The 13,007-nt window shown below is 46.2% G+C and overlaps 2 protein-coding genes across 2 annotated transcripts in view; both read right to left on the bottom strand.

Moving 5' to 3' along the window:
* Positions 1 to 1,972: 1,972 nt before the first annotated feature.
* Positions 1,973 to 6,845, bottom strand: LOC129598077 (signal peptide, CUB and EGF-like domain-containing protein 2; the record flags this gene model as incomplete). Its single annotated transcript, XM_055495822.1, has 5 exons — positions 1,973 to 2,386; positions 2,984 to 3,419; positions 3,558 to 3,690; positions 4,014 to 4,612; positions 6,576 to 6,845. Coding segments are annotated over 5 exons (1,662 nt in total), but the record flags the coding sequence as incomplete, so codon positions are not given.
* LOC129598080 (sushi, von Willebrand factor type A, EGF and pentraxin domain-containing protein 1-like) overlaps positions 6,840 to 13,007 on the bottom strand; it is a 21,028-nt gene continuing 14,860 nt past the window's right edge. Inside the window, 6 exon segments of the mRNA XM_055495826.1 lie at positions 6,840 to 7,448; positions 7,789 to 8,114; positions 8,116 to 8,279; positions 11,000 to 11,337; positions 11,671 to 11,873; positions 12,336 to 12,758. Of these exon segments, the coding sequence (XP_055351801.1) occupies positions 6,976 to 7,448; positions 7,789 to 8,114; positions 8,116 to 8,279; positions 11,000 to 11,337; positions 11,671 to 11,873; positions 12,336 to 12,758 (1,927 nt within the window). The 3' untranslated portion in view covers positions 6,840 to 6,975.

Raw genomic sequence — 13,007 nt, 5'->3', positions numbered from 1 at the left:
TTGGATGTGACAGTAATGACTTTGGTTGTTTTTTCAATGTGTAAATTCAAACTTTTTAATTAGTGTCTTTCGGCGCAGGCCTTTTGTTACGTTTAATTGGCTATTGCCTGAATAAATATATGTACAGAAAAAATACTTCTTCGACTCGGAAATCCCAACCCGTCAGCGAATGTATTCGATTTACGGCGACCTGAAGGAAGAAAAAAATTATCCAAAAAATTTTCCAAGTGATAAAATCGTAGGCTTTCTAAAATTTGAATTCAACGGCATGTTCCAAAGGAAAACTGGCGATGTTCTGTTGAGTCTAGTACCTGGAGCGTATTCACCCATCCCTAGTACAGCCATGACCCCTGCATGATTGTAAAATAATCAGGAAAAACTCCCCTGATAAAATCTCAGAGAATAAACTCAACGATACGTACGAACGCGTAACCACCAGGTCACATTTGGCAGTGTCGTTTAGTACGCATAACGTACGTTAAATCAATCGGATGGACACCTGCAACGGAAGTTGACAAGCCTGACGTACCGTCGACACGCCGCGCCGGCCACCGACCAGGATACCATAGTCTCCAATCTCCATGTACCGGTAGCACATCCAGTACAGCCAGTACCCATCCTGTCACTGCAAGTAATTTCAATTAAGGTTTTAATTAATCTGTTGAAAAGTTCGCGTTCATCCAACAGCGCTCCTGCGTACACCAGATTTTTGCAATTATCTGGAAAAAAGACTGCACTTTCAGTAAAATATAATATTCGCAAATCAATTCAGTCAACGTACTAGCGAAAGCACACCAAGCTGGATCGTCTTTAGTTGATTCACTTGATTGGCAATGCGGCTGCCTTGCGATGCATTACACTACAACGCTACTAATAACTCCACGAAGTCCGGTTTACACCGATGGAAGCAGCAGAAGCAGCCTGGAAGCACCGATGGAAGCATCTGGAAGCAGCAGAAAATTGAGAGGAAAGCTACGCACTCCTGGTCTACATGAACTTTCGACGTCGCATTTGATAATTTTGATGCATCTTTTATTAGGCCAGTCAGTACAAACAAAAAATTCGCGTGTCCAGTTTTATACTAATCAAAAGCAGAAATTTTAGTATCGGAAGCGTGACTAAAGCGAGAGTGCTTGATATTATTTTGTCACTCACTACACTACGTTCTCTTGGCATGGGTGGCATGATCAATGGCGTATATTCAATGGTCGTCGAAAACAGAAAATAAAATTCGTTAATTTTGAAGAAAAAGCTTTATAAGTATACCAGAAACGCCTTCAGGACGCGTGCAGCGTGAGCACATCCATATTTATCTTGCTGCAGCGTTTGCGAGCCGACTTGTGGTAAAGCAAACCAGCAAGAGCGAGTACACCCATGACCTTTCGCGAATTCCTATGGAGAAAGTGTCCGGCTCGCGACAAACCTCGAAGCACTTTTTGCCTCCTAGTTTACGTGTTGCATCGACTTTCGCTTGGACTGGCGTTTACCGAACGGAAAACACACTGTACTGATAGCTTTCTTACAGTCCCGAATTATTCTTCCAGTTTGTGCGAGAACGGAGCCACGCACTGGAAATGGCACCGAGGACAGCCTTTAATGCGACATGTATGAATGAGATACGATGCAGAGATACGATGTGTGACTCTTACATTTTGCGACATCGGAGTCTACTGAGTGGCCTTTACCGCCAAAAAGAGGAAATATAGTTGGGTTAGTGATCGTTGCTTTCTTGTTCCCATCGCATGCGAAACATTTGGTCTCTGGTGCGATCCGGTTAAGGTTTTACTGAAGGAGATCGGTAAAAAATTCTTTATTAGAACGGGCGAGAGTCGCTCCACTTTTTTTCTGTTCAGCGTTTTAGTTTGGAAATGATGCGTGGGAAAGCTTTGAGAGTGTTGTGTACGGTCTCTTCTCGTGCCAACTTGGACACATTTTTCGTTTGAATGTTTTTTCGTGAGCGATGCTGGTTTCTTCGAATATTGCTCATAAAACTATCTTCACTTAATTTCTCAATAATCATATTTGCGATGGGATAAACAATACCTATCACACAATGTACAGATAATATTAAGAAGTAAACTAGGTAATAATTAAACGCGTCTAACTGTTCAATAACGTTTGCAACGAATAGAAAAGAACTCTGCGTTAACAAAAGAGGACGGCTACAATCGGGCGGTGTATTCGGGATGGCGCAGGTCCTCGCCGCCCCGGGCCGGCAGCGGCACGGGCGGCATGTCGTGCATGCGGCGCGTCGTGGTGTGCCGCTGGACGTTCTCGTACAGACTGCGTTCGCGCTGCTCCACCGGCGTCACCGTCCCGCCCGTCTCCGCGCTCTTCGACTGCACGATGCTCGCCAGCTGCCCGTCCGTCATCAGCAAGCTCTTCCCTGTACCGGCAACACAACAATCATAATCTTTTCTTTGACTATATTTTAAATTAGGAAAACTTGTCATCTCCGTAAAGTAGTCATTACAAAAAAACAGAACTTCGAAAACTATCGAACATTTTGCTCTACATTTTGTTGATTTTTCAAAATCCTAACAGCCTTAGGAAAAGCTTGCCATGGTAGCGAGTAGCCAGTACACTACAAAGTCAGCAGCTGAATCTGCCAGAGTGCAGACAAATAAAACAAGCAGACTGCAAACATACACCACACTGAGAAAACCAGCTCAGCTCATTAAGTAAGGTCACTAGCCTCACTATAATAGGTTATCACGGTAATTATTCCTATCGTACTGATCTTTCCGTCACTACATTCCTACACAGCACACATAAATTTCCTGGTTTAGAAGGGCGCACCCTTCTATAATTAGCTGATTATGACGCAGCTACTCGTATCTGTGATTAAGTCAATAGATTCGCGCCAGCAACATGGGCCAATTTTTCGAAAACCGATTTAAACAAGAAAAATATTTCCATAAATTTATCCTCGATAAAATTAACTAACGATGTCCGTAATTAAAATATATGCCACACTACGTACCGTTGAAGCCGACCAGTCCGCTGACATCCCAACCGTGCGTCTCCTCCATCTCGTCGAAATAGCCCACCCCGCCGTGTCCGCCCACATTCTGGGAACGCAGCGTGGCGGTGGTGCTGCAGGAGGGCGGGTACTCGATGGCGTAGAGCGCCATTCCGTGCGGGTCGTTGGCGTAGGGATAGGCGGCCTTCTCGTGGCACATCTGGGAAGGCGACTGTTTGCAGCGGCGGTTCCTGGCCCGCACGCAGATCATCCACACCAGCAGGATGATCAGGATGGTTACAAGGACGGCGCCGGCCACGCCCCCGGCTATATATGCCGCCTCCGACTTGGACTGGCAGCGTTCGCCGTAGAACGTCGACGGGCAGCTACACACCGGCTGGCCGCGGCTGTCTTTACTGCATTTACCCGAATTGAAGCAGTAATCGTCGCACATGTCCTGTGCACGCAAAATTTATATAATTATTATATAATAGAAGATATTCATTATTAATACATTTCTCTACTAAATCACAGAATTAAATTATTAATTAGCTATCGGAGAATTAAGACGTAAATGTTTATTTGGATGACGTACGTCACAATTCTCCATGCCGTCGCCGCGGAATCCCGGCTTGCACAAACACTTGAAGCCGTCGCCGTTGCGGAAGCAGTGCGCGTTGGGGTGGCACGTCACCTGCCCGTTGGCGCACTTGTTCGTCGACACACACCTACCCAAACACATTCAAAAACCTTGCAAAAAAGATCGAAGGTTTTTAGACTTTTTTACACCCATTTCTCCGGTCATATTCAAGTTCAAGGTAACAAAGGGTAATGTATCAATGGATTCCCCCGCATTAAATGCCACAGTACTACGCTTTCTCGCGATATTGCTGGGTAAAAGTGAAATTCCTATCGGTTATAATTAAAAAGTGTACAGATAAAATATACCGAGCCTTTGAAAAAAACGCATGAAAATAAAAAAACGGTAATAAATTACATAAAAAATTGTTTAGAAAATTATGAGCTATAGTTCGGCGGATTGTGAACGTACCGGTCGATGGAGGTGGCGCCATATCGCAGCGTGGTGGTGTCCTCGGGACACTGCAGACAGCCGGTCTGTTCCGGCAGCGGCTGATAGAAGCCGAAGGGACAAATCACGCAGCCACCGCCCGCCACGTCCAGGAAGGAGCCCGGCCCGCACAACGGCACACTGCACTCGCGGGGATCCACAGTCCCGTTCATGACCGTCGAGAATCCCGTCGGACATCCGACACACACGGGGCGTGTTCCCCGTTCCCTGAATAAGCCCCTTGGACACTCGCGACACCCCTCCGCCGCCAACTCCCGCCCCGGGGGGCAGTCGGCGACACACTCGGCGGCGGAGGTGGCGCTGCTGTTCAGCGTGGTCATCCCGGGGGGACACGGGAGACAGGCGAATTGGCCGGGACGCGGCTGGAAGGAGCCCGCGGCGCAGGGGGCGCAGCGGGCAGAGGAGAGGTTGAAGGCGGTGCCGGGGGGGCACAGGGGCTTGCAGTCGCCGGGGGCGGTGGCGCCGGTGGTCAAGGTGGTCGAGTGGGGGCAGGGCTTGCAGCGCAGTTGCGCCCATTCGTCCTGGAACTGTCCCAATGGACACCGGACGCAGTCGTTGTCCTACAAGTGAAGTGAACATTTTTTTTTAAATTCCTAAAGTAATTTTAAGATTCTTTATTTAAATTATTATTTTTTAAAAATTCGGAATTTTTTTTATTAACCCAGGAAAACCGGGTACTAGAAGGGATGGGAGTACAGTTTTGAAACTTGGCAGTCTGGGACAGAAAAATTCAATTAAGAGAAAAATATTTTTTTCAAAATTTTAGCGACCATAGGTCAAGCAGGAGATGACCATGTCGGAATGACACGCATGGTAACCATGTTGCACCGACATGTTATCCATCGCCGTTTATAACAGCTGATAGAAAATTCGTACAGAATGTGCCAATAGCTCAAACGATAGATCTCGACGAGTACTTCAACAAGGACTCACCGTGATGGTCATCAAGCTGACCATCAGTCAAGGAAAATTTAAAAAAGGAAAAACCACTCATATGCAGTGCATAAGTGCTGCTTCGATAATTAGCAACAGTTGGTCACTTCCGCTCTACGTTTTGGACAGTTGGTCATCGGCTTTATTGTGGACCACAATTCAAGTGACGTACACAGTTGAAGTAAAACTATATCCGGTTGCGCAACTGAATGGGATAGCTGAGATAAAGAGTAAAAAACTTGGCTAACGTGGTTACCATCGCTATGGACCGGTGGTCAATCCTTCCAAGTGTCATACAAATGACCAGTTGCTACGAAATTTGGAAGTATCCACATAAGATTCAGCAAAGTTGTTAAAAAAAGCCTATTACTTACTGTACAGGCGAACGACTTATTTTTTAGACATTAATTGTCCAAAATCTGTGAGGGAGTGCATGTACTTTGCATTGTCTCAGGCGACACCTTTGCTGAATAGTGTCTAGACGTTGTCAAAACTCAGCAACGCATTGTAAGATGCTCCTTTCTGATATAGTCACCGTTTTGCGCAGATCAGTGCTAAAGGTTACCAGTGCCCATGAACCGGAAGGTTGGAATGTGTGTTTTTTGCAAGCGCAGAAGTTTAATTACCAAAGTATCAGTTCGAAATTAGTAACTTTTACAGGTTTATTTACTCGTTACTCTAGTTGAACTCATGTGAAACTTGAAAAGAACAAATCATAAGAACGGGAAAATTTATTAGCCAGGTTGCCGAATACCTTCTGCATATGGTAATAATAACTTTCAAAGCACATTCACATGCATCGGGCCATCTTCTGCGCATCAGGGTGACTATAGTGCCATTGTGAGGTACTATTATAAAATTTGTTTACATTTAATTCACAACGATTTTAGAAGCGTTCAGTCAAAAATTATATTTTCCGTATTTCCGGTCATTATTGACCAGTGGTCAGTCTGCTGACCACTGTACTCAGGCCACTATTTAAAGGTTTTTATGAGCTTTCTTTTGACTGCTTGTGCTACCGTGTACGATTTTTCAGTCAATTGATATGGATTTTAAAAGATTATTAATAAGTAAGTACCATGCCCAACCGTGTCAAATTCGACATGGTATTTTCAGTTGACCAGAACTGACCAGCGGGTGTTTATTTCTCTGAACATTGTTTGGCTCTTCCACAAAGCTTGACAATAACTACCTTTCTAATTTTTGTGGTAATTATCTGATCTGGAGGTAAGTGTAGAGACAAGCAGGACCTCCGGGAGCCCGGTTTGGTCATTTTTGACCATGTTTGGTCACTTTCCAGACCTCACGGACATGGTGGAGCTAACGACTTCATAGTTCAAACTGTAGTCTAACATCTCTTCTTTGAAACAAAACCATTTAAAGCAACCTATGACCACAACAACGAACTCTACAGAAGAAGTCCTCCAACATGTCGGTCTAACACGCATGGTGTGGAACGGGTTAAGACAAATTTAAATATTTTTTTATATCAACTTACCTAAATCAACGCAAACTAAATTCAAAAAAACATTTATAATTACTTCCTTTAGAGAACTATGTACCTGAAAATTGTTCTTATTTCCAACGTACCTGGAAGAACGTGCCGGGACTGCAGGGCACACACTGCCCGTCCTTCAGCACATTGGCCTTGTCGCACTGCCAGCCGTCGCGGATCAGCGTGCGCTGCAGATTCGGGCGCGCATTGGCCAGTTCCTCCTCGAAGCTGACCGCCGCCCCGTGGGCGGTGTACAGCAGCCTCTCAGCACACTCCGCACGGGCGTCGCTTCCTTCGTGGCCGTGTTGCGCACCGGCTGGCTGACCACCGGAAAGGTCACGTTCACCACCACCCCGCCCTCCCCGTCAATCTGCCGCCGGGACCTTCTTCCCCCTTCTCCGCAGGTTATGGTAGCGCTTAACCCGGGACAATTGGCCGCCAGACACAGCGGCCAATCCAACTGCAACTGGAGTAATTTCTTCACGATGTTCTCCTTCAAAACGCCTTCGTCTGCTCCGAACACAGCACCCCGTCGTAGGCCACCTCCAGAGCCACCACCCGCCGGGCGGGGACCACCGGGCCGCACGCCGGGAAGCGGGTTAATGGTCCTTCCCCGTGATAGTTTGGGTGCCAACGTCCATCGTCCTCGCACTGGAAATAATTCGGGACGCGTTCGACGAAGGCGGAGGAGGAGGGACAGGAAATGGTGCAGCGTCGGTAGCGGTCATTGGGGCCGTAGGAGACGCAGTCGGCGGCGCCCCCGAGGGGCGGCTCGGGGTCCTGGCAGGGCGGGGTGTCGGGGTGGAGGATAACGTCGAAGTGGCAGGTCAGGACGGAGGTCGGCGCGTAGTCCACGAAGGAGACGGAGTGCCGGCCGAGGGACAGGGCGGAGGTGGGCGGGAGGGTGCTGACGAGGAGGGCGCGGGGCCGGTGACCTTTGGGCAGCGGCCACGAGAGGCTGGCGTAACCTAGATATATAGACAATATTCACCTCACATTACGAATTCTTTCAGAAATGTGTCCACTTCAGCTGTCTTGTCTAAAAAAAATAATTTCATTTGATAGAATTCTAATTAGTTTTGTGATTCTATTATTCCATAATGAATAAAAAAGATTGGATAAACTTACTTAAATCTTAATCGGGCTTAGCTATGTAGAATGCTTGTGCTTAGATTAGCGTGTGGGTTCATTGTTGTCAGCCACAATACTACGATTTCCCGACATATACAGAAGTGCTCAACGTGACCTCATGTTGCGCATAATGGCTAATAATAATTGGCTATCACTGCATTTTCATTGTCCCCTTACCCTGATTGGTGAAGTAATGTTTCGTCGCCGGACACACCAGCGTCTGTCCCTCCTTCGTTCGACCCTTCCCATGTCCACAGCGCGACGGGCGTTGGACATCGACGAAGCCGCTGACCGGGAGGACGTCCACCAGGCGGTACAGCAGGCCCTTGTCGCTGTTCGTCCGCCCGCGGGTGCAGTCTTGCAGGAAGGGGATCTCGGTGCGGAAGTCCAGGACGGCGTCCCACAGGCGCACCTGGCTGACGCGGCCCCGGAAGGCGCCCAACACGACTGAGCCGAAGGCGGGGAGGGAGGCGGTGGGAGAAGGAGAGAGGCCCGCCGTCCAGGCGGATGGAGTCGACGGTGATGTTCCAGGCGGCGTCCACGGAGGAGTAGGTGACGACGACGTGATGCCAGGCGGCGTCGTTCAACGGAAGGGTGGCGGTTAACGGGATAATTAAGGGGTGGGAGGGGGAGAAGGCGATGGAGATGCCGGTACTTGTGACGGCCAACTGCCAGAAAAATAAAATTTAAATTATAAGAAGTGTAAACATTAAAAATATGTTTATGTTGGTACGCCAACTGGCGGAAAAGATTAAATATAAATTAGAATAAATGTAAACATATTTTTGCCGGTTCATACTTGTGATGGCCAGTTGGCAGAAAAATAAATATACAGCTCTATCGCACCAAGTGTGGACAGTTCATAAAATAAATTTAAAAATAATTTGGTACGTCATTTTGTTTATTGTTTTGCACTATTCTAGTGTAGTTTTTTATTGCGGATCCAAAAACATCAAAACCAATGTCTTTTGATGTGCCAGTAGGGAGACAAGCGGTACTTCAGGGGAGGGGGTAGCGGTCGTTTGTCTTACGCTTATGAATGCTCCTGGAAAAGTATCACCACTTAAGTTTTTTGCGTGCAGTTTTTTGGAAGTTATTGAATGATCCACAAGGTGTCCGTTAAACGCTATCAGAAGCATCCTGCATAATCACTGCTTGCGGTGATCCCGGGACAAAGTGGTTCTCCCATAGACTTCTATGGTAAAAAGGACATACCGAGAAATGCGGTTGCCTAGCACATGGAGCTGAGTGACCTCGAACTGATAACTTCCATGAATCAGTCGTGGGCTACGTTAGTTTATTTTAGAGTGTTGACAAATATCAACAACACAAGCGAGGAGGTATAAGTGCCGGACGAATGGAAGAAAAAACCATTAAAGCGGCGACTAAACAAAGTTAAGACTGCTGCTTGATATAACTGGAACGAGATGCCTCGGGCTTTCTGTGCGGACGAAAAGTTTAAAAAAAAAGCCCAATACCTTTTGAATGAGATTTTATCAAGAACGGGTGCTTGCGACATTCGGCGGCTGCTCGGCGAAGGCGCAAAAGAGGTCATCCCCGTATTTAACGGGGCCCGCCGTAACTTTGCAAAGGTCACGCAGGCTTCATGGGATTCGATAGGTGTCCTGCCTATATCACAAGAGCCTTGGTTGCGAAACATCCCCCACGTATTAATTTTGCTTTGCGGCATCAGTGAAATTTTAAACAAATTTTAAGTCGGAAGATGGCAACCACAGTCAATGGGTCGAGCCACATTTTTAAACCGGTCGGTTTTGGTTTTTATATAGCAGTAAATTAGAACACGCTTTCAGCAGGGCAAACCAAAATGCAAAACATGCTAAACACATGCAGCAACCATATCAAAATAAAATAATTATAAATTTGTCGACTCCTGACCTTAAGTGATTTTGAGAAAAAGTGTCCACACTTGTTGCGATAGAGCTGTAAATTACCTCATAACCTAATTTTGTAGCAGTAGTGCCTGGTTATTACTGTGATAACTATACGGACATAAACGCACGCGGGAACGCGGCCTCTGTCATGGGAAGTGGGAACAGCACCAGCATCGGTCAACTTAGACGAAATATGTTCTGTGTGATTAGGCCGCCTATTTCCGTAGTCGGCTGAGGCTGTGTATTCAGTACAATTCTTTTACTGTTATAGGAAACTTGTGACTGTATTGTAATTTTAGAATAGAACTTCTGCAGTTTTGTGTACAGACTACATAGGACATACCGACTGATACAGTAAAACCTGTGACTTTGAACACTCGCGTAAATTGAACACTGGGGTACATTGCTCGGTCATTACGGAACCGGCACGTCTCGTAGACTATAACACAGGGGGGACCTCGCGTATATTGAAGTGAATTGAACATCTCTCTAAAGTGAACACTGAACAAATTAGCTGGAACGGATCTAGTTATTTACTAATATTTACACCTTTTGAAAATGAACAAAGCGCCGGAATCTGGTTTCGAAAGCGAAAAAACGCGCTTACCGGACCAGAGTTCACTATCCATTCGCTTATTACAACTTTAACGCCACACAGTTTTTCACTTGTTATGCAGGAAAATGCGCTAATGGGCTGTTCCTCTTAAGGCGGCAGCCGTTCCGGGCCGTTCGCCCTCAGGAGCCGCTTGAGTGCGCATAATCACTGCCCCCAAGGGCAGCCCCCGGGGGGCAGCTGTTCTGTACATTGAACAGGCGTCTACATTGAACGAAAAATTTGGAACCGCAGGTGTTCAATGTACGCCGGTTTTACTGTACATATTTTTGTAAGAAACACAATGTTAGCCGTAACACAATTATACAATATAAATTATAAAAAAATGATAACAAATTTTAAAAACATAGTTATGCCGGTACTTCTAATGGCCAACTGCCGGAGAAATAAAATATAAATTATAATAAATGCAAAATTATTTTACAAAATCTTAATTAATTAATCGTAACACAATAATACTCGTACTATTTATATGAGTACTACATATTTAAGCCGGTACTTATGATGGCGATTCGGCGAACTGCAGCATATAAAGGTAATAGCATAAAAAGGCTATACGAATTTCAACTGCGCACATTTCCATTAGAAGTTGTACTGTAACAGTGTTTCGTGAAGCAAGGAGAAATATAAGATACCAATAAGCCACCATACTACGAAATACCACAAATTTACAGGAAAACCAACGCTCAGCCGATTTTACAACGTTTACTGAATGTGTTTGATCAAGTTATAAACTTCTGAAAAAACGATACATTGATTGAATTATATGTCAAACAAAACTGCTGCAACATGGTCAAATTCTATGTTTAACTAATTCCATATTTCTAGACGTCGAACTTTTATACCTCGTACGTAAATATTTTTCCAATTTTTTTCTCCTTACCAGTAATTGCTTGGTATCCTCGAAGCGCACATCGCTATCAGCGCCATACAGCTGCAGGACCGTGCCGTTGTCGGCGGCCTCGGCGAACTGCATCCAGACCGCCAGGGAGAGGGCGGAGGTGTTGAGGACGAAGGGCACTAACGATTCCACGGCGGAGGAGCGCGACTCGTCGCTGAAGACGAAATCAAAGTGGGCATCCACGGGTTTGCTGCAGTCCGCGCCGGTCTTGTCCACCGGACACCGACACACGATGCCGGCCCTCTTCGTGCTCAGACAGCTCGCCTCCGGGGGGCACGACATCGGACCGCACAGACTGTCCTCCGCGTCGCAGTCGTTACCTTTTAAAAAATCAGTTGCAAGTCAGCAGCAAAATACCAGCAGTGGGGTCCATGGGTAAATGTTTTTTGACTTATTTAAATAATTTTTAAATAATTTCTCGATTTTTACTTTTGTTATTTGAGTGCGGGGCTTACTTCCTGTTACCAATCGAACTAATCAGAAAAAAACTGCACCGACACTGAACATGTTTTGGCAGACTGTTTTGTGCTTCGTTTGTAGCTTCAACGTTGAGCTGATCTGGCTGCAATGGCATGCGCCACTACACTACGCTTTACACACAATCTCAGGCGTGCCGGTGCGTGTTTTGTGACAGACTGGACTGGCTTACTGACCGGAAACGCCTTCGGGACACGCGCAGCGGCTGCCGGCATCCTCATCCTGACATGAAGCTCCGTTCGGGCACATTCCCGCTGCACAACGCTCCACCGGGTGGGTGCAGCCGGCGCCGGCATAATCGGCGCTGCACTGGCATGTCGCCGCGGCGGTGCCGTTGGCGATGCACTGGCCGTTATTCTGGCACGGATTACCTGCGCATCTACGCACAAACACTAGTTACACATCACAATCATCAAATAAAAAACAAATACTCGAAAAAATCAAATAAAAAAAATAAAAATCAAATAAAAATCAAATAAAAACCAAAGAAAATTCCACACTTCCTGTGGAATTTTTTCCAAGCCCGTTAAATTTACTATTCAAAGAAAACTCATCCTTACTGAATAGAAAACGTGGGCAACCATGAACCCGAATTATCAAAACAAAACTCCCATCAGAATCGCGAGTAAGTTGACTGGACAACTAACAAAAAATAAATCGACGATATTTCGAAAAAATAAGTCGGTTAGATTTGATTTAGATTTAAAGTTAGATTTCAAAGTGTAAAACAAATTAAATCTTTATAAGAATATGGTCATTAAAAAAACGAGAAAATTTTTTCTCTTAAAAAAGCTATTTTCAGCTGCTTCAGCTGAAAACTGCTGGAAAAAGGTCAACTTACGGGTTGATCGCGAACTGGCAGCGGCTGCCGTAGAAGGGCGCCGGACACTGACAAAACACGGCCGCTTTGCCGCCCAGCGCCACGTCGAAGCAGGCGCCCTCGTTCTGACAGGGACTGGGCTCGCAGCCCGTCTCCCGCACGTCGCAGAAGGCCCCGCGCCAGCCCGGCAGACAGACGCAGCGGAAACCCTCCGCGGCGGTTGAATCCTCCACGCAACTGCCGTTGTTGCGGCACGGCTGCTCCGCGCACACATTGGTTGACTTCTCGCACGTCCGACCGCCGTACCCGGGGCGGCAGACGCACTGGAAGTCGTTTAACCTATCAAGGCAGGTCTCCGTGTTGTTGGCGTGACACGGCGACGGTTGGCAGTCGTCCGTGTTCGTCTCGCAAAGGTCACCGCTGCTGCCGGGTAGACACTCGCACCTACACAAAAACCGCGACCATGGAATGCAAAATAAAGAAGGGCGCGTGCAGTACGAGGTAATTAATGAAAAGCAGTTTCGCTGCATGCAGAAAAAAACATTTGAGTCTATTAACGTCTACAAATTTTTAGAGGCAAATGCAGATCTAATACGCAGATGTAATACTTTTTATTTATCTAATACGCCAACTGTAATTTTAATTAGGACAATATTTACAAAAATATGAAGATTATAATGTAAGTAAGATATA

The sequence above is a fragment of the Paramacrobiotus metropolitanus genome, unplaced genomic scaffold (assembly GCF_019649055.1).
Source record: "Paramacrobiotus metropolitanus isolate TYO unplaced genomic scaffold, Prichtersi_v1.0 Parri_scaffold0000113, whole genome shotgun sequence".
NCBI classification, from domain to species: Eukaryota; Metazoa; Tardigrada; class Eutardigrada; order Parachela; family Macrobiotidae; genus Paramacrobiotus; species Paramacrobiotus metropolitanus.
This window is presented reverse-complemented; position numbering and strand designations above follow the sequence as displayed.